This window comes from Sceloporus occidentalis, unplaced genomic scaffold, assembly GCF_023333645.1.
Source record: "Sceloporus occidentalis isolate IW3139 unplaced genomic scaffold, rSceOcc1.0.p SCAF_9, whole genome shotgun sequence".
NCBI classification, from domain to species: domain Eukaryota; kingdom Metazoa; phylum Chordata; class Lepidosauria; order Squamata; family Phrynosomatidae; genus Sceloporus; species Sceloporus occidentalis.
In genome coordinates this window covers 47,856,744-47,878,777 of record NW_028316989.1, presented here as the reverse complement: position 1 = coordinate 47,878,777, position 22,034 = coordinate 47,856,744, and the positions used below count along the sequence as shown (strand labels likewise).

General features: G+C 43.1%; 1 protein-coding gene across 7 annotated transcripts in view; it reads left to right on the top strand.

The window, feature by feature from the left end:
- LOC149307480 (multiple epidermal growth factor-like domains protein 11) overlaps window positions 1-22,034 on the top strand; it is a 282,125-nt gene that overhangs the window by 173,143 nt on the left and 86,948 nt on the right. For all 7 annotated transcript variants that reach the window (XM_089539259.1, XM_089539256.1, XM_089539257.1 and 4 more), the window contains 2 exons: window positions 17,526-17,772; window positions 18,861-18,981. In XM_089539259.1, the coding sequence (XP_089395385.1) occupies window positions 17,526-17,772; window positions 18,861-18,981 (368 nt within the window). The remainder of the gene's footprint in view (window positions 1-17,525; window positions 17,773-18,860; window positions 18,982-22,034) is intronic.

The following is a 22,034-nucleotide window of genomic DNA, read 5'->3' as shown; positions in this document are numbered from 1 at the left end:
CCCTTTATTGGGGCAACTCAAAAGCACAGAAGCCGGCAGGGCTTTGAAATAATGCATCATGTATTTTGTGCATTTTTGTTGGCCCAACAAAGGGATCACCATTTTGTGGAGTTTGGATGTTATTTATACTTTGCAATATGGCCTGCCTCTAGCTATGTTTTCTGGATTCTAGGATATAACTGCAACACTGGAATGCTATAGAAAGAACTAAGGGACTGGGACTAACTCTTTGAGGTTTCTACCTCCAACGATGGTAAAACTTTCTTCATTTGGGACTGCGTTTGGCGTGTTTAACCTAAACAGCACCTAAAGGTTTTCCAAATGCAAAATGTTATCTGCCTATTACGAGGGCGGGTAGCCTTGCAAAGGACAGAAACAACCTAGATCTCAAAGAAAGAGACTTTGGTAATGCTAATGGAGTTTAAATTTTATTTCCTGAACTTTAAGGCTCTATGGCCGCATTCCCACTTACGAATAAATCGCCTTGCGATTCGAATTGATGGATCGGTTCGGCAGTGGAGCGTGATTCGCACTACATTTGCCCCGATCGCATTTTCTTGCTGCGAAATTAAATAAAATAACCCACTTGTGGTTCACATTCATGAATGAATTGATTCAAAATGGACTCACTCCAGCCAGCTGACGCAAATTTAAATCGATTCCGATCCGCATCTGGTTCATACTTGCACAGAATTGATTTATCCAAAAAGACATGTCAAAAAGATGCGGATTAAATGGGTCTGGCCCCCCTCTCCGAATCACTTCTGTGTGAACCGTGGTCATTTAAACTGTTTCAAACCGATTTGCGATCCGATTTAAAAGGTAGCGGGAATAAGTCGTCTCCCAGAACTCACATGGCCAAAAGGATGCATAGATATCCCTTCATACCATCTTAAAAACTGAATCCTATTTCGGGAGAAAGGCAGGATATACATCCAGATAGACAAATAAATAACAACATCATGGCAAAATGTGGGCCTCTGATTCTAACATTTTTCCTTTCCTCCTATATGTTTTATAACACCTTTGCCTGAAGAAGAAACCGGTGGCGCTTTGAAAGCTTTGCAACATGTATTTCCCAAAAACACAGCTGTGTGAGTCTGTAAAATCAGTATCTAAAGAGTTCTTGTAGCACCTGATTGAATTTTGTGCATTTTGGTTGTCCAATAAAGGTATCGCTGTTTTATACAATGGGGCTTCCGGTTAAAAGGACTCCTTTGTTTTATTTTGAAGGCCGGTTTGGTTTTTGCCATGTTGGGAAACATTGACTTTCTTCCTAACTATACATGATAGATTTGTTTGCTGGGTTGTGGAACACCTTAGCTATTGTGAGATATCGTTTAATATGAAGGTTACAGCAAAAACATTTCAGAAACAAAAGTCGCAAATGGGAATGGTTTTATTCTGTTGGTGTAAAGAGTAATGGCAATCGCTGGCCGCCTTTAAAAGCTATTGTGTAAAGGCATTTATAAGGTTTTTTTAGAGGCATTTTGACAGCATTCCTCCCGCCCTAAGTTTTATGCTCCCATTTTAGTGAGTATATTCTAGGTATTTTTGTTTTCTTATCAATGCTAAGCTTTCTTTAAAAAGCAACCAAGTTGTGATAACTGATGGAACAAGTTACTTTTATAGCATCGCAACAGGAAACGACAATAACTTTGCAACCGCCGCAGCTGGAACAAATTCCTTTTTTGCAAAGGCAGCTTTCCAAGCTCTTGTTTTTTCACTCAGAAATTAACATTGACTTTGGCAACTTCTTGAGAAATTATGATTTCTTTTCCTCCCCGATTCTAATTGATGCAGACATGGCCATGTATAATTCAAATGTTCAGGGCCACACGTGTGAGATGAATGGTCGCGAGCTTTTATCGAGAACGTGAGCGGCAAGATTTAAAGGATCAAGTGCTCCGTTATTCCGCAGAGAGGAACTTTATGGCTCCCTTTCGATATTAAAACATTACGGCTGCTCTTAATGCTATTTGCTGCTTTTCGGCACTCTGCTCTATGCGGCATTTCATTAGCCTCCTTTGTAAATGGATATTGTGTCTTGGGCAACTTTCCTTCTTCATCTTCCTCTTTTTAAAGTGGCTTTATCGGTCTTGGCGTTTTAGCAGTTTTAGTGTAGGATTTAGTTAACTGACCAATGGGAAATTTGGAATGGTTGTTGTTGTCTTCAAGTCCTTTACAACTTATGGCAACTCTAAGGCAAACCTATCATAGGGTTTTCTTGGCAAGATTTCTTCAAAGATGGTTTGTTGTTGCCTCCCCCTGAGGCTGAGAGTATGTGACCTGTCCAAAGCCATCCAATGGTTTTCCATGGCAGAGCTGGGATTCAAACCCTGGTCTCCAGAGTTTAACAACACTCAAACCACTACACCATGATGCCCTCTCTTAAATCTTATTCTAAAAAGTTGTTAAAGGAACATTGGCCTTGATGATCAAATTATTTTTGCTCTGAAATGGCCATATTTTGAAGTCTTGAATCAGGCAAGTGGTAAATAGGAGAAGGACCTTCTCCATTTGTAGTAGCCTCATCTTGAAAGTTCTTCCTTCATCCTTAGAAGATCTCCGGTCACCTGCTCAGGTGGTACTTTAATTCTGAATCCTCACTGCAGAATTAATGCAGTTTGATGCCACTTTTAGTGCCATGGGTCCATCCTTTGGAATCTGTAGTTTGTGATAGTGCCAGAGCTGTCCGAAAGAGAAGGCAAAATAGTTCACAAAGCTTTTTCCCACCATTTTTTAAAAAAATGCTTGTCCTTGTCTGATCTGATGAGTTTTTGAGACTTACTGGATAGATATTCTGCTGCAAGGTCACTGTTTGCATGATCTCATGAGTGCATAATGATCTCTCTGTGTTTGTTGTTTGTGTGCTTTTATTCATGAGTTCTCTCTTAAATCAGTTTTGAAAAAACTCTGTAATATATTGGGGAAATATAGGACCGTATAATGGTCAGGAGGAAGAGGAGGAGAAGATGATGATGTACATGATCCATGTTGTGATGGTGTACATCAGGTAAAGGTAATGTAATATCTTGTAATATGTATTAAAGGCAATATATATCATGTAATGATGTACATCAGCAGTTCCCAAACTTTGGTCCTCCAAGTATTTTGGATTTCAATTTCGGAAGCCCTAGCCAGCCTGACCAGAGGTCAGGGAGCTGATGGGAGCATCGAAGTTTGGGAATCACTGATGTACATGATGATGTTCATGTCCCATGTTGGCTACACGGGGTTTAAATCTCCAGCTCCAGTAAATATTCCAGTTGTAAAAACAGTGTTTAGTCCGTTGAATCGTGCAATTCTGAATATATTCCAAAAGCTGTTCTATGGGGACCTGGTTTCTGTTTGGATCTTATTGGTGTGGCCAGACTCTGGCTCACTTGAAGTTATTCATTGAAAGGAAAATGAAGATTTATTTGGTTTAAACCTTGAGATGGTCTGAGTAGCTGGAATGCAAGTTGTGCAAGTTGTGGGGATGGATAATATATTAAAATGTGTATTCTGACAGGTTTAGCAAAGGCTGCATCATCGTCTGGCAAAAGCGGCACTCTCTCAGTAGCAACCGAGAACATATGGAAACGAAAGGAGGAGAGATCTTTCAAGCATATTGGGCCACAACTGTTGAGTGCCTTAGAAATCAATCTGCAAAGCTTTGGCGGCACATGGGGATTTTACACTGAGCCTGTGCAAATAGCATGAAATGTAGCTGATTGGTCGGACCTGGCAAAAGGAGAGGAGTTTCTGCTTCCTGAGCTAAATGAGTCCCGCAAGGGATGGAATTTAGGGGAATAGATGAAGTTCCAAAGAATTTATTAAGCATGGAGAAAATACAGATTTCCATTGAGCCAAATGGTCCAAGCTCTGTAAAAGCATCAGCTTCCTCCTTAGTTGTTTCAGGTAGACTGTGGCTCCATCTGCACAGCAGAAACAATGCATTTTGACACAGCTTTAACTGCCATGGCTGCATGCTATGGAATCCTGAGAACTGTAGTTTTGTGAGACCTTTAGCCTTCTCCGTCAGAGAGGCTCTGGTGCCACAACCAACTACAAATGAAATATTGGCTGCATCCAATCTTTTAGCCCACAGTGGTCCAAAAAAGTCATTTTTCCAAGCTCTTGAAGTAGGTGAGCGAAGTCATCTGCATGACAGTGGCCCACGAACCTCTTCCATCTAGTGAAGCGTAGACTAAATATTCTCTCACTTTTCATAAAAATGCAATATAACCCATTTGACGCTGGAGCCAAAACAGCTTTTAAAGCCTGCCTTGTTCCAAGGTAACAGCTTCCAATTAACCTGAATTGTTGATCCTGCAGTGAATTGTTAGACGAATAAAGGGAAGCTTGGGCAGGAAGGACAATCTATAACAGATCCACCCGGATCATAACAGTATGGTCAAGGGATATAATTATTTAAGAGAGTTCTTTCTATAATCTATCCGCCAACGTCAGAGTTTCTCTTATTTACTAATGAAAATGAAATACACGGATACGCGATCAAAACTTCAATACCAGCCGTTAACAGCAGCATTTACAAGATATTTTAAAAGGGTTCTTCAAAGCCAGGCAGGGCTCAGAGGTCTTCCCCTCCTGATGAAACACATAATATTAGACATGCTACTCAATGCTATCCTTTGGGGTTCTCCTAAGATGAAGTTTCCATCCAGGGCACAGCAACTGAAATGCTTTCTTCGTGGTATAGATGGATGGATGGATGGATGGATGGATGGATGGATGGATGGATGGATAGATAGTGCTGCTGAAACACAGCATCAAAGAGCTAAAGTCCTGCTCTTGTGCCATGTCTGCATCTAAAGATGCATTTTGTTGGGCACCAATAGTGCCTCTAGGGCCTCATTCCCACTTACAGATAAATCGGTGCACGATCTGAATCGATGGATCAATTTGACATCAGATCATGGATTACTCTGCACTTGCCCTGATTGCATTTTCTGTCAGTTTCTGCCATCAAAATAACCCACTTGTAGTTCCCATTCACGAATGAATCAATTCAAAATGATTCGGTTCCAGAAATTTTCAAAATTTGAATTGATTCCAATCCGCTTGTGGTTCACACTTGTGCAGAATCGATATATCGAAAATGAAGTGGGAAAAAAATCAGCTGAAAAAAAGAGGTGGGTTAAACGGGTCTGGAGCCTGGCCTCCCCTATTGCAATCGCTTCAGCGATTTGGATTAAGTGGGAACCAGGGTCGTTTGAACCGTTTCAAATCGATTTGCGATCCAGTTTAACAGGTAGTGGGATGAGGACTAGGCTTCCCCAGGTGGCAGAATTCACAACCGACCTCTGTTTGCATTCAATTTTCTCGACAGATTAGTTATCCTAGTAACTTGCAGAGTGATTCAGCTTGTCACCATTCGGCTCCTGTGTTCAATTGCTGTTAATTAGATCCTGTAGCATCTCTCGGGATTGACTGATTTATTAGTGTTAATAAACTGCAGGGTGATGGAGGCTACTTCAAGAGGGGGAAAAACCCACCACGCAGATTATTTTCTCTCCTTTCAGACCTCAGAATGGACTTTTACTCCCTTTTCAAGTAGCTATAGTGTGGAAATAAAAGACCCAGGTGGATAAATACTATGAGTACCATTTGACCACTCATGGATTCCCATCATTTTAAACCTCTAATGAAGACGGCCCTCGTACATCCTTTTAAACCTACTTAGGCTCTGTCGCTTTCCATCACATTAATGACGGCACCGAAAATGAATTTTTCTGCTCATCATCAAAGTGGATGGGACGCGACTCGGAGCTTATGAGATTGGCTTTCGTACCTTCTTTATTTGAGCTCTGTTGGGGGTTATTAAAATTAAAAAATGGTAAAAGTGGTAGTTAAGCCTTACAAACAGGAATAGGACAGTCTCTTTTCAGTGCTCCAGAAAAAAAGAATCTGTGATGATTCTAAAAAGAGGCTTTGGTGCACCTAAGAACTCTAGAAAGAAAGGCTTAAACCTTTCCGAGTTGCAAGCCATTTGTAAAGGCGCAGCTAGCTACCGTTCCTTAGAGGATGACTGTTGTGTCACAAAGGTAAAAAATTAAATGTATCAAAGGCTCAAAGATATCACTCCCTATGGGGATCCATTCCTCCAGGATTCCCTGCTTTTTCTTTGTCACTTTCCAATGACAGAGCAGTAGGGAACCATCAATGGTCCTGGCCATCCGACAAGCTTGCCATGGGTACCTCCCTTGCGCGGAGAATGCACAGCCGCACAACTGAGGTGTGAGATGGTTATTCTACCTTATCATAGGAGAGATGTTGCAAACCACTCTTCATCCCCGCTTGGCATTGTGGCATAGTGGTTTGAGCATTGGGCTACGACTCTGGAGACCAGGGTTCAGTTCCCATCTCGGCCATGAAACCCAATGGGGGACCTTGGGCAAGTCACACACTCTCAGCCTCAGAGGAAGGCAACATCAGCTGTCCCCGAAGAAACAACCAAGACGACCCCGTGATAGGTTTGCCTTCAGGTCATCATAAGTTGGAAAGGACTTGAAAGCACACAACAAAAAGGCATGGGACCATATTTTTCTAGCTGAGTTAGGTTTTGAAACCTGAAGCCTGAACAGACAGGCCAAACTACAGCTGCTTTGGGTCATTTTGGAGGTATGCTGTTTAAATAACACATGCATCTTAAGAGGCCAGAAGTGTGCCAAAGCTGTGCTCCAGTCTTTAGGACTGGAGTGTGGCTTTGGCGTGGCTTCTGGCCTCTTAAGATGCATGCAGCATTTAAACAGCATACTTCCAAAGTGACCCAAAGCAGCTTTATTTTGGCCTGTCTGTTCAGGTTCCTAGTTTCCCAATGTCCTAGCTTAGTCCACACTTAGTACACACAACAGATACATGAATTTTGTATTTAGATTTGGGTCCATTTCCAAGATATCTCATTGTGTGCTTGCAAATATTCCAAAATCCCAAACATCTCTGGACCCAAGCATTTAGGATAAGGGAGACTCAAGTGTAAAAATAAATGTGAAAAGATTTTGTAAAAAACAAACAAACCCATTTTGCTGTCAGAGGCTTTGTTAGCAAATGTATAATGCCTACAATGAAAAAAGACTTAAAACCAGGCAATTCAGGGTGTGTTTACGCTGTAGAAATAATAATAATTAATAATAATTTGTTTTATTTATATACTGCTATTCCAAAGATCATAGCGGTGAACAGCAAGTAAGCTAATTAACAAGTAAGCTAATTTGCCCCCAACAGTCTGGGTACTCATTTTAGCTCCCTCCTCGGAAGGATGCAAGCCTGAGTCGAGCTTGGGCCCTTTTGCTGGTCTTGAACTCGCAACCTTGTGGTTTTGAGTGAATGGCTGCAGTACAGGCATTGAACCACTGCGCCACCAGGTGCAGTTTGATGCCACTTAGAGCTATTGCTCCATCCTATGAAATCTTGGGGTTTGCAGTTTTAAAAGGTCTTGAGCTTTCTCTGCCCAAGAGTGTTGGTGCCTCAATAAACATCAAATCCTAGGATTCTGTAGGATGGAGCCATGGCCATTAAAGTGGTGTCAAACTGATTATTTCTACAGTGTAGGCGCGCCTACAGTTACAGCCAGAGTTCAACCAGAATTCTTATCTTCCTTATTTTATATACCAAGTACAGTACAGCAGTTTTGTCAGATGCGTTCTATTGAACTCATCTGCCATTTCTAATTTGCTGAATTGCTTCAAAGGTACTTAATTATCATATAATTGACTTGTTCAATTCTTTTCAAAAGCTTTAAAAAGGAAGATACACTCTGGCAGGGAAAGTCATACAGATTCCAGGAACACCAAAAACAAACTGACCCTGGAAAAGATGTCAGAACCTTTGATAAGGAGCATCCACCTTAGGTCACCGTTCTAAAAAATCTAATTTCCTGGGAAGCTGACAAATAGAATTATCATCAAGAATGGTAGATTTTTCCACAAGGGCAAATTATATATATATATATATATATATATATATATATATATATATATGGTATATATTTAAAGACTACATTGACACTTTATAACAAGTCATTTCCAAAATGTTTGCAATTCAGACCCTGTAGGAGTTATGATATGAACCAGTATGGATCCAAGTAGTGGCGCATGGATCGGCACTTGGCAAGATTTGTTCAGAGAGGATTTGCCATTGAGATAATGTGGCTTGCCAAGGGTCACCCAGTGCATTTCCATGGCCAACCTGGGAATCAAACCCTGGTCTCCAGAGTTGTAACCCAGAACTCAAAGCACTAAGAAAAACCTTGGAATTACTATTAGGCAACGAAAGCATTCTTGGGATTTGCATGGCGTAAAGTTCTGGGTGGGTGTCTTTACAGCTTGCTAGGCAATTTGCTTTGCATTATCTGGGATTCACAGATGGGATTTAGCAAGGGAAGCTCTGGATAAATCAACTTTACACCAGTTGAAAAAAGAAAGAGCAGAAGATAGTTTTTTGTGGGGTTTTTGGGCTCTGTGGCCATGTTCTAGAAGAGTTTATTCCTGCCACTTTGCCAGCGGCTTTGGCATCTTCAGACGTCAGGAAGAAACTCTTCTAGAATATGGCAAAAAACCCACAAAAAACTATGGATGCCAGCCATGAAAGCCTTTGGTTTCACAAAGAGTAGAGGATTCTGGGCTGTGGCCTTGTGTCTAATTTTTGTCCCAGAAGAAGGATTTGTTGGAAACCAGCAGGAACCAAATTTGTCCTGGAAGGACCCTGTTTTCAAGCCATGTTTAGAACCTCAGGACCAGTTCTATCCTGTGCAAGCAGACACTTGTCAAGATACAAAAAGAGGGTGAGATTATTATTGCATACCTGCCGCTTCTTAACTAGCCATGTAAATTGGTCCAAAAGTAGTCCTTTTTCTTTTTATGTGTTGTTAAAAGGGGGATGCTAATAATACTAACGGCGCATCGGCAGAGAAAGGGAGAGGTGTGTTTAAAGTATCCTGCATTCTTTGCTAAATGTTAAAAGGACATCAGAAGATTTAAATGTACTTGGAAGAAAAAGGAACAGCATGGAGCTACATGTAGATATCTAGAGAAACAGCCTTTGAAGTTTTTGAAATATGAAAGGAAGCCGTATTTCAAAGACTAAATAGGCCCATTGCTTCCCTCATTCTTTTCTGAAATTTTTAGAGAACGTAATTGTTTTATATTTTCGGTGGAGTGGGAGAAGCAAAGCGGAGGAAGTGAATCTGTTAGTCAGAGGAGCCATGGCTTGAACATCCATAGTTTTCCAGGAGCTACTGCTGTTCCTTAGTAGATGTGGAGTTATGGCAAACAAAAAGCAGCTCTTTTAAAATGAGCATTGGTAGAGAAGGCTAGGGCCTCAATCCCACTACCTTTTAAACCAGATCACGAATCATTTTGAACCAGTTTAAATGGTCCTAGTTTGCACTTGAACTGAATTGCTGAAGCGCTAGACCCATCTAACCCACATCTTTTTGACGCTGATTTTTTCCGCGTCTTTTTGGATAAATTGATTCTACGCAAGTGTGCACCAGATGCAGTTATGAATCGATTTAAATTTGCCATTTGGCCGGCTGGAGCGGGTCCATTTTGAACCGATTCATTCGTCAATGTGAACCACAAATGGGTTATTTTATTTTGCAGCAAGAAAATGCAATCAGGGCAAATGTAGTGTGAACCACGCTCCACTGCCAAACCGATCCATCGATCTGGATCACAAAGCGATTTATTTGTAAGTGGGAATGCAGCCTAGGAAAGCATAAACGACGCAATTTAAACATTGCTCTTGCCCCTTACCTGCACTATGGTGGTTTTTAAAACAAATTGCTGACTAGCAATGTTAAGACTGAATACATTGTCTGTCTGAGGGCACACCACATGGTCAGTCTGGGATATTATCCTTGATATCATTGCAGGATAGTCTTCATCTGATAGCCTTTCAAAAAGGGACCTGATTAGCTGTGTGTCTCTTTGCTGTGTCTGGCAAGCCAAAAGTTGTTTATTGGGAAGGGACACAGTTCCATGTAGGGACATTTTCCACTATGCATAAAGTCATTCAATCTGTCATGCCACCCTCCTTTAGAGTTTGGCTTCAGAAGACAAAACAGACCTACCGCAGCCATGAAAACCAATGGAATTCTCCAAAGGAGGGTGAGTTAGGAAAGAAAGTTCCAAATCCTCAGGAAAGATGAAGGCTTTGGCATTTGGCATAAACCCAGTCCCTTCCTTATAGGTAAAAGTGAGGGACTATGTGCATGCAGTGGGGAAAAGCACTCTTGAAATATGGTCTGCATGTTGCGTGTAGCTGAGTTGGTGAGCTTTATAATAGAGGTGTTTCCCCATTTGGTTTTCTGGAAGCAAACTTGGGCCCGTTACAGACGGGCACCCTAGGACGGACTCAGTCCATGCTAGGGTTAGAAAGGGGCATCTCTTCCAGACGCCCCTAACCCTAGCACGGACTGAGTCCATACGAAATGGCGGCGGCTGATCCACATGGCCGCTGCCATCTTGATGTAGCAGACGCACTGCGTCCGCACATCGCGCCCTGGAAACGACGCCACAAGTGCACGCTTCGGCACTTGCAGCGTCTCTTCCGGGGTGCAGGAAGGAGCACGATTTTCGCGCTCCTTTTTTGCAGTGTCCGGGAACTGCACCATTTGGCTGCTGCGGTTCCCGGACGCTGCAACTGGCAGCAGCGCGAGACTGCCCCTTCTGGGCGGTCTGTAACGCGCCTTGGTTTCTCTCTCTTAGTCTGGGCTACTATGAGATACGACCTTATGATTTGCGACCCTGGACTATGTCTAGACTCAGTCTCTTGCTACTCCTACTTGGACTCTGCTTTGATTTATGGTTCCTGACCCTGGACTGTTTGTTATTGGGCATGGCTTGTTCCTTTGGTTACTGCACTTTTGGCACTCTGAGTTTGATAGCAGGACACCATCACAGCTTCTCCCTTTATGGTTCTTAGATAGGGGAACCAGGAAAGACCCTCTCACTCAGACCAAAAGACCCAACTGAATTAAGGCCACGATGTACTGGATTAAGGCCATGATGCTGTATGAAGCAGCTTCATATATTCTGCATTTTCTGGGGATGTTGCCGGTTTCTGGAAAGCTTATCAGGGTTTCTATCCTCTGCACAGAAACTTAGAGATTGAAGGGATTCTGAAGGCTATCTACTCCAATCTTTTGCCCATGCAAAAAACACAGTTGGAGCATCCCTGACAGCTGTCCGTCCAACCTATGTTTTAAAAGCTTCTATACAGCTCTTATGGTCAAGAGGTTCTTCCTAGTGTGAAGTAGGAATCTCTTTTCCTTGTAATTTGGATCCATTGGTTCAGTTCATCTTCTCTGAGCCAGCAGCAAACAAGCTTTGCTCTATCTTGCACACGGCAGCCTTTCGGGAAACTGAGTGCCCACGTGTTTTTCAGTTGTGGATGTAAATAAAATACGGCCCAAAAAATGTTCATGATTTGGCAAGTGAAAGGTTCATTTGATAAATGGGCCAGCAAAGTGAAATCAGAAAGGCAACATTGCCTGTGCTATTGCCAATGAATCGGAGCTGGGAGTATTTACCCCTCAGTGGCTACTAAAGGGCAGCCTTTAAACTAAACATAAGAAGCTGGAACCTCATTTAATGGCCAGTGGCATCTACAAAAAGTAATAGAGCGCTTTGTGTCGCAAGGCAGGCATTTCCAGCCTTCCTTTCCCCGCTATAATGCTCAAAGTAGCCATTGATTAAAAATCTCTTTTCAACTCCCTTTTGATGTTTCTGTCGCTAGTTTCTTGCTCATCTTTTATGCGCCTGCCTTCCAAACTATGACAAGACCGTTAAGAGAATTGGCCAGCTGGGTTTGCATAGACCCTCTCAACTTTTCGCTTTATCAATTAGAGGTAAAAAAACCCACCCCAACTTGGTCTTATTTCCTTTAGCATTCTTTAAACCAAGAGCAAAATGCAATAGCTAAGATGCGATCTTTAATGGAGCACGGTGGGACAGATCTTTGTCGGGCAAAGGACCTTCCGAACCGTTCCAAATGAAAAGGAATGGCGAGCTTTTTTTTGGATGATCTGCAATTGAATTAGCGACTGCATTTGGGAGAGTTGGTGGCTAATGAGATGGTGGCCTGGGATTAAATTGCGAATGTATTAGCCGTTTCTGTGTTATCAGATGGAGACTACTCTATTGAGATAAGATCTGTTGGATCGTTCTTAGAGGATCCAAGGGCATCCTTGCATCTCTTTAGAGAAAAATGAAGAGGGCCTTAACCTCTCCTATGCGATCGTTTATCTTTTCACAGAGAGTTGGCAAGTTGCGTTGACTCCTTCATTTCCTTCCTTGCTTTGTTTACCTCTCATGAGTTGGATCCAAAGGAAGAACTTGGAAAGACTGGAGCAGAGAATCCTGTTGTTGTTGTTGTTGTTAACTGCCATCACATTGATCCTGATTCATGGTGACCCTGTGGATGAGACATCTTCAAGACTCCTTGTCCTCCATAGCTCTGCTTAGGTCCTGCAAAACTCAGCCTTGGGGCCTCCTTTATTGGCTCTGTTCATCTGACATATGGTCTTCTACCTTCTCTACCTTCTCTAGCATTATTTCTTTTCTAATGTCATGATGTGACCAAAGAATGACAGCCTTTGTGTCTCTTCTTTCCTTTACTGCTTGAAGCGTTCCATCTGTTATCCATTGTTTCTTCTCTTCTCTTTCGTTTTGGCCATCGCCAGCGTCATTTTTCAGTTTTCCCCTTGGCTTCTTCCCATAGTTCTTTGGTTTCTTTGTCAATCATGCGTAATAACGCAAATCTCGATGATCCTAACGTTACTTGAAAAGCAGTATGGTAGCTGCTTTGCCATGCTTCTGTTGCATGTTTTGCTCTGCAGAGAAGAACCCCAAGGGCCAGCAATTCCCATAGAGATGCCAAAGCTAGAAGCAAGGCATATTCTTTGAGGGATAGTTCATACTGTGTCTAACATTTGTGAAAGCTGAACAGGGAACAGCGATTTTCTTCAAAGACGGCCGGACTGGCATCAGAAACTGAGTGTCAGTTATTGTACAAATAGCTCCACTGGAAAGCAAGAGAGATTATGGCCCTTTTTTATGAGGTTAGATTTGGAATGACACATTCTCACATGGAATAAAACCACTTTGAAGATTTTGGCCATGCGTGTGTGAGTACCAGCTGAATTGCCTCAAATTCAGTTTGACTGCAGGACAAATCCAACATTGATAGAATATATTACTTAAGCATTCCTTAGTTTAAGGTATCTTCTTTTTTCTGAGAGTGTATGCATGTGTGTATGCGTTTGTGTCCCTATCTCTTCAGGGCTTCTGGAGAGCATTCCAAAGTTAGAATGACTTTAATAATGCATTAGACTCCCATGGGCAGTTTCTTCAAAGAAATAGTTGTGTTGTTCTTTTTGACTGCGATAGACTGCAGAGGCTGGGATTCAGTATTTTTTATGGGGGGGAAAGTGTCACTTACTAGTTAAAGTCTGCGTCTGCACTGCAGAAACAATACACTTTGGCATCACTTTAACTGCCATGGCTCACAGCTATGAAATTCTGGGATTTGTAGTTTTGTGGGCTCTTTAGTCTTCTCTGTTAGATAGCTCTGGAGCCACCACAGACTATAAATCCCAGGATCCCATAGCATTGAGCCATGGCAGTTAAAGTGGTGTCAGACTGCATCATTTCTGCAATATAGATGCGGACAAATCCAACTCTACATTATTCAGCCAAAGGCCAGCCAGCATCATCCTTTAACATAGTCCATCTTTCCAAAATACTGCTAATAATGGATACTGGCTTTTATGCTTATGATAAAGAGAATAAATTGATTTACTTGAAGGAACCCACAATGAAGTAAGGCTAACTCTATCTTTCTGTGTGGAACGTCTTTGACCTGCCCCTGTCCTAGTTTTTTCTTGCAATGCTTTTTGGATTGAGCCAAGTTAAAATCTGATAGAATCTTCTACATGCAAAATGGCAAGAAACCTAATAGTTACACCTGTAAAATCCGCGGAAAGTGGTTCTTGATAATGGTTGTTATTGCTGTTGTTTGCCTTCAGGTCATTTTCGACTTAATGGCAATCCTAAAGTTGCCTATGATGGGGTTTTCCAGGACTGAGACTCACCCAAGGGCACCCTGTGGGTTTGATACTAAATGTAAAAAGATTTGGCATATAATGCTAGAGAGTAAAGTGAACATGTTGAGAATAACCACCAAGTATCTAGTAATCTTAAATAAATATCATGTAATTATATAAAGAGTGTGAGATACACACATTCAAAAAGTGACTGACAATATTAACATAGCTAACTAGTCCTTGCAATATCACACTTGGTTGAAATGCAGTAGTAGTGGGTCTTTGTCCCAAAGCCTTCAAGTCTGGTATCCTTGAATAAATCACTATCATGCTGGTGTAGCATTCTCTTGGAGACTGTTTTGTAGTTTTTGTACAGTTCACTGTACCTTTCATGCGTTTTCGAAAACCCATGTCAAATGTCCATGCTCCATGACAAAATGCATCACTTCCAACAGCACAGCCATGATGCATTTTGAAGATAAAATATGGAAGAGAACCCTCAAAATCATTAGATTTTTAACAAGCCTTACCATGTCCCCATTGCAGCCCCGTTTCATCTTAGGATTGATGTTTAGGGTTGTGGGGAAAAAATCAAGTTGGTTTTCTTGGCTGGACTGAACCTTAGTTTCTTTGGCATCGCAATTTCCCCCCACTTGTCTTCTCTTTAATTCCCCCCCCCCCTTTAGAACGAATCTCTCTAATTGGCATCTCTCTTGGCGTCGCCTCGTCTCAGGTTCAGCTTGCTTCGTTCAGTTCGTTATTCACCTTCCTTAACAAGATTAGTATTTTATTTAAATTATAAAAAATTGACATTAGAAACCTTCTGGAAGAGTTTATTATTCCAGCTGAATCCTGCTTTTTCTTTTTCCCCGTCCTGCCTCCCATTTATCTGGATGTAAATTGGAAATAAAGCAAGCAGCCCTGAGGTGCCCCCGTGGTGTAAAGTGAGGCGTTTGGCTCATCCAGCCTCAGATTGGGCCAAGAAGTCTCCCTTTCCTTCTCTTTACCTTTGATGGAATATTTATGAAGTTCCCCTGACACCTCATGTAAAGAATATAGATTTCGTCACGTGCTCAAAGGCGGACGGAGAGAAGGAGACGGAGAGAAAGAGAGATTCAAATAAGGTCAAATTAATCCAGATCCCTTTTAAGGACAGAAAGATCTTGTTTGGCTGTAAGAAAATGTTGCCCCCTTATTAACATTCTCTCTGGAGGAGGATCATGGTGATGTGTTTTTTAAGAGTGCTAATGATGCTGTCTCCCTGGGATAACTCCATTGATTGCCGAGCGCCGTCCAAATGTCCAAGAGGAGTCCAACATCATTGTTTCATTTCTCGGCGCAGAGGGATGCTGAGATCAAAGGTTGCACTGGGTCCTAATCCTCTGTGGCCTCAAAGCTCTTTTCCCATCATTTGCTGCAAAGGAGAAGCCAGTCTGAGGATGTTCAGCCTGCCTTGTAGCTCAGGAGGAGGAAACTATGGCCCTGTACAGACCAGTGAAAAGTGCAGCGTCCGCATGCTGGACACCATGACCCTGCCACCAAGGTGCCATTTTAGTGCACACCGGTCTACACGGCATTCACCATGATGACGCACCTCTGGCACTGCGTCCAAATTACGCAGTGCCAAAGGGGCATCATCATGCTGCACGTGGGTGGCTATAGTGCCCCTTCTAGTGCGCAAAAAAGATCTGCTTGGGGTAGCCTCTTTTTGCACTCTACGGAGACTGGATCGGTGCCGTGGCATTCGGTTGCTGTGGCATTGATCTGGCCAGTAATGGGGTGGCTGCATGCTGCTCCAAAAGGGCAGTCTGTATAACCCCTATGTGTCCCTCCATGTGTGGTTGAACTTTAGTTCCCAGCATTCCTTACCATTGGCTATGATGAATGGTGGGACCCATATTTCAACAACATCTGGGAAGGCTGCACAATTCACCCATTCAAAGCTTCTTCCTTTGCCCAGTCATGGACCAAAACCAAAACCAAATCCAAGCCCTTTTTCCAGAGGCATGGAAGAAAGTCATGTGAAACTAGCCAGCAGAAACTCTCTCTAGCACCAGTCTTTCCCCTCCCCACCATTCCTGTAGAGGAGGGAGATAAATCTGACCCTGTTTATTATGTAATAAAAGCAATGTACTAAGAAGTGGCTGAATTGCCTGGGCTTGTTCTCTTCTTGTTGTAAATCCAGGGAATATGATCACTCCCAGAGCAGAGCAGATGCTGGACTGCACCATGTCCTTCCTTTTGGCACAGCCTCCGTTGTGATTTAAGAGACACATTAGGTTCACTCTGTTGTGTGGGCCAATACAATGCCGCTTCCTAAGGTAGCTACAGAATATGGCAGAGGGTTGGACTGGATGGTCTTTGTGGTCTCTTCCAATTCTACGATTCTAGAACATTGGTGGCTTTTCCAAGTGCTTAAATCCAGACACTTTCCTTTAGGCACCTGAGGAGTTGGCTTGTGCTTCCAGGCCCCTCTTCCAGGAGTCCATCAACCCCTTCAGTAGCACCTGTCCAAGTTTTTTCCTAAGGTATTCCCCAAATCAAACACTGAGAAGAGGATGCAGGACTTTGGAATCCATCTACTGTCAAATGTGGCACCTGGTTTACTCTCATAGATTAAATAGTGAGAATAAAAGATGTCATACAGTTGTCTGCTAAAAGTATGTTGCAAATGTATCAGCAGCTCACGATCCAAGGTGAAGGCAGGTATCCCATTCCACAAAGGTTTAGGATGATTCCTATTCACCAGCCAATGGTTCTGATGTCAATGGGGAGGCGATCCTTTCTGGATTGAAAGGGTCTCCAAGATGCTGAACCTATGAAAAAGGGTCGGGGTTCAGCACATTGGACAGCTCCGTTGAAGTCATTTAAATTTTCAAGCCATTGGTGTGCACAACGTCTCTCTCATTATTCACCAGCAGTTCCAAAGGCCTGAATCGCAAAGCTTTTTCAAACAGTGGGATTTGGCACAAGGGAAGTAGGAAATGGGCGCTTGCCAGTTGAATGGCTCACGACGCTGCGCTAGAGACAAAAAGAAGGTCATGTCTGATGAAGTCCTAAAATAGGGGGCTATGGTGTCGATGTAGTGAGCCTCTCAAGTTTGGGCATCTGCCATTCAGCAAGAGCACAAGTTGAATGGACATCTGGTCCACATCCAGCCTTCACAACACCACATGCAGCAACGGCTGCCAACGTGCTAAACCTGCCATATTTCTACCCACAGATGGGTTGTTGTTGTTTTTGATGTGAGGAAGTTCTTTGGCTCTTTTTCAAACGTGGTCAGTTTGTGACTTAGCTAGGGACAACCACCGCATCTATGCAGACCCCTTGATGTTGTTGATAAAGCCGACAAAGCCTTGAGGCGAGATCTTATTTGTTTCCTACATTTTCCAAGGGACGAAATGAAATGACCTGAGTAACAATTGATAATTTTGCCAAATGAGCACGTTCCTTTCTTTTTTTCCCCTCCCAGGCTGTGACAGTGAGCACTGGGGACCGCACTGCAGTAACCGTTGCCAGTGTCAGAACGAAGCTCTTTGCAACCCCATCACGGGCGCCTGTGTCTGTGCCATTGGATACAAAGGATGGCGCTGCGAGGATTTGTGTGACCCCGGAAGCTACGGGAAAGCCTGCCAGCTGAAGTGCCAATGTCACAACGGGGCCACCTGTGACCATAAGACTGGAGAGTGTCACTGCGCTCCTGGATACACAGGCGTGTTGTAAGTTGGATAGATAGATACTGCAAACTTGATAGTTCCTCTCTAGTGTTTGTCTTTCCCCCCTTTTCTTAATGCTATGGTGTTTTTCTTAATGGATCAGTTATGGTTCCCAGCTTTCTAGAGTAGGTTTCCACAGCAGGTAGCCAAGCAAGCAAACAAAGACATGATGGAAAAGTTACAGTTTTGGACTATATTTCCCAGGATCCTCAACTGAGGAATCCTGGAAGCTGTAGTCCAAAAATGTGACTTTTAGCCTCTGATGGTGACCCAACAAGGTGGCAGTAAGCCTCCTTTTCTGCACATAGGAGCCTGAATCCTACTGATAGGAGACCTATTGAGTCAACTGAATTTATATAAATGTTGATTCACCTTTGAAGTATTGAATCCATAGGATTCAGATGAGTCTTTGCATTTAATTTCCATGGCTTCTGACAACTAACAGACCTATCAGTTGGTTTCCATGGCTGAGCATGAGGGATTCCTTATGCCCAGCTCACATACTTTCTTCCTGCCCTGTCTCTTCTCACCTAGCTTTGGTCAATTTTACTGGACCTGTTACAAAATTGTAGAACTGGCAGGGACTCCAGGGATGCAGGAAATCCACAGCTAAAGCGCCATTTTAATGCTGTGATTCCTTGTCTGCGAAGGCTCCCCGGAGAAGAAGAGGCTGCCTTTGGGGCCGGGCTGAACAAAAGATGGCTTGTTGAACCAGAGAGTTCAATGCATTCTTTCACCGTCTCCGTCCACCTTGCAACCCATCTTGCCAAGCGTTCCCCAGGAAATGCTTTTAGCTCCCAGGAACTACGGGCGATTGTCTTTGTGAATAAGTCTCTGTTAACACGAACAGAGAGTTTGAAACAAAAGCAACACTGTTTAGAGCAATAAATATTGGATAACTGCAATTTACCATTGATGCTGTCGATGAGAATTCACTCCATGCCCGATGATTTGTGGGAAGGGCTGCTGCAGCGGTGCTAGAATGGCTTGCTCTCATGGCGCTTCCTGACATAAATTATTTCTGTCTCTTTTCTTTGTGCCGCTTTCTGGTTGCTGTCTCTTGCCCATCTCCCGACTGAACACCTGCAAAGCTGTGAAGAGCGTTGTCCTCCAGGCAGCCACGGCCCTCAGTGTGAACAGCGGTGCCCGTGCCAAAATGGGGGGACTTGTCACCACATCACGGGAGAATGCGCCTGCCCTCCAGGATGGATGGTATGTCATGCTAGAGTTGTTGCTGTTGTTGTGTGCCTTCAAGTTGTCTCCAGCTTATGGTAACCCTAAGGCAAAGTCTATCATAGGCTTTTCTTGGCAAGTTACTTCAGAGGGGGTTTGCCATTGTCTATGGCTGAGAGAGTGGGACTTGCCAAAGGGCACTCAGTGGATTTACATGGAGTCCAGTGCTGCAGCAGGGTTTCACACCTGAGAACTAATGGGACTGGTAGGCATTTGGGAGCATATTGACGGGTTTCCCCTGTCCATGAAAAGGGATGCCATAACCACGCTTCAGAGAAATAGCAGCTACAGCTAAAGCACGACCCACTCTTCTCCCTTTGACAAATCATTCACGGAGCATATATTTCTGTAATAACGGGATCTTCCGTTACACAAAAAATGGCTGCTCCATCAATGCTTTGACAACGGAAGAACAGCAAAATGCCTCAATGACGTTTGAGAAGTGCGAGCGGCGAGCCCACCTTGGTGCTTCCGAAGCATTTGGGCCACAATTCCAATGCAATAAGCACATCGTGTAATAAGGCCATAGGAGGAAAGCTAAGATTTAATTGCATTTGCAAAAAAAAGAGTTCTATCAAGTCATAGAAAAGGAAGTAGAAAACACCATATAAATGGAAGAATCCGGGGGTTTGTTTGCACAGCATCAGAGGAGCCTCGGAAACAAGGGTCAATGCAATTTTTCCCCTCCTTGGACATAAGCCACCTGCTTTCCAGTAGGATTTCACTGGTGCTAAAGAGGTCACTGAGATTAGTTTATAGGCAACGTATTATTCCTCGCCTTTAATTCTGTGCGCCAAGGTAGAAAGGCTAAGCTGTCTTTTTCCCCACCACAAAAAATAATAATCTAAATCTGTATCAATAATGTGATAATTAACTCCCTCCGGATTTGCCAAGGCTTCATTCAGCTGAGCTTCGTTCCCTGGCATCACTCCATCATTTGACAATTAGCCGGTTGGCAAGTTTTGCTGCTGGAATAGGGCAAAGAGAGAGAAAGAGAAGCGCATACTGGCGTCTCTGGGGAATCTTTTTTTGTTCATACCTTGGAAGGTCACAGAGATGATCGGAAGCGGTGAATGATGGGAGCAGAGGGGAGGGAACTCTTCCCAGATGGTGCATAGACTGAATCCCAGATTTGTTCTGTACAGCAGGAAACAGAGGCTAAAATGAAGGACTTTGGTCCAGGGGGAGGCCAGGTAGCTGAAATCACCAGGAATAAACAACAACCCTGCAAAGTAGGATCATCACCACTCTCATTGTCTAACTCAAGGTGCATCTGCACTGCAGAAATAATACAGTTTGACACCACTCCAACTACTATGACTATATCATACAGAATCCTGGGATTTGTAGTTTGCTGTGGTGCCACAGAGCTCTGGAAGAGGAGTCCAAATCTCTCACCCAACTACAAATCCCAGCGTTCCACAGCATTGAGCCGTGGCAGTTAAAGCCGAGTTAAAACGGCATTGTTTCTGCAGTGCCGATGCAGTCTTAGGAATGCATCCACACTGCAGAAACAAAGCAGGTTGACACCACTTTAACTATCATGGCTCCATCCTTGGGATTTCTAATTTGCTGAGACATTCAGCCTCGTCTGTCAGAGAGCTTTGATGCCTCACCAAACTCCAAATCCCAGGATTCTGTAGGATACGGTCATGGCGGTTAAAATGGTGTCAAACTGCTTTATTTCTGCAGTGTGGATGCACCCTCAATCTGGGCCAGGACATAATCTTTACCTTGCTGGGTATCTCTGTGCTTTTTGACAACTAGAGGCAAAATCCTGCAAATCTGTGAAGTCTGACACCATAACAAATACTACTCAGAGGTGGATTGAAAATGTCTGGATGGGGGAAAGAAACCTGAAGTCTCAACCCCCTCCTTTCTCACACATCTCAGCTTCATCCCAGGGGAGCTCCAACGATTCCCAAGCACATTCTTCAAAGACTATTAAGAAAAATGTTAAAGGAAGGTAAATTAACGTTAAACAGTGGCGCAATAATAAAAACGACATAGCAGCCATTAATAAAATGCTGAGTTCACAAAAAGTACATTGTCGTCATAGGCAATACTGCTTCCAGAAGCGCCTCACATACGCCAGCATTCATATGTTGCCAAGCTCAGGGTGAGTCTCCCGTATCCAAAAATGCTTGGGACCAGAAGTGTTTGGGGTTTTATTTTGGACTATTTCCATATACATAAGGAGATAGCTTAGGGATAGGGGTCCCAAGTCTAAACATAAATTTTCTTTATGTTTCATATACGCCTTATACAATATATTTAACAGCTTGGTGCATGACACCAGTTTGTACACACTGAACCATCAGAAAGCAAAGAGGTCACTATCTCAGCCACCCATAGAGACAGTTTTGGATTTTGGAGTATTTTGGAATTCCAGTATTTTGAATTTTGGAATTAAATCTGTACCCAAAGACCCTCTAGCACAGCTGATCATGCAGGAAATCCAAGCAAGCTGCTGTCTGGTTCTTGTGCCTTTTTCTGGCCATTGCTGCTAAACTGATTTGTGATGGCTTTTTAGTACAAATAGGTGGCCAGCGGCAGCTGATGCCTCTTGGGACTGGTAGCTCCAGGTGGACCCAACTCATTCTGATTTTCATAGAATTAGAGAATCATAGAGTTTGCAAGGGACTGGAAGGGTCATCCAGTCGAACCCCATTCCTGCAATGTAGGAATACACTTCAAACAAGGAGACCAACATCTTCCATTCAAACAGCTTTTAATCTTTTCTTTCCTTCATCCTCCGTTGCAATGATGCTGCAGAGCCACTCTCTGATATATAATATTTAACTGAACTGGTGAAGAGTCTCTTACATTGGCTCTGTATGCTACTATGCGCTCACAATCCTTTCTCTGCTTGAAAGCAAAGTACTGTTGACCCACCACATTTGCACCTTTGACTTTTGCGGCTTGGATTGTTCACAAATTTGATTGCTGTGTTCTCTCTAGAAGTCTCTAGGTCCTCCAGGATGACTCTATGGTCAACTTCCACCAAAAGTCACACAGGAGAACTTAGAGAT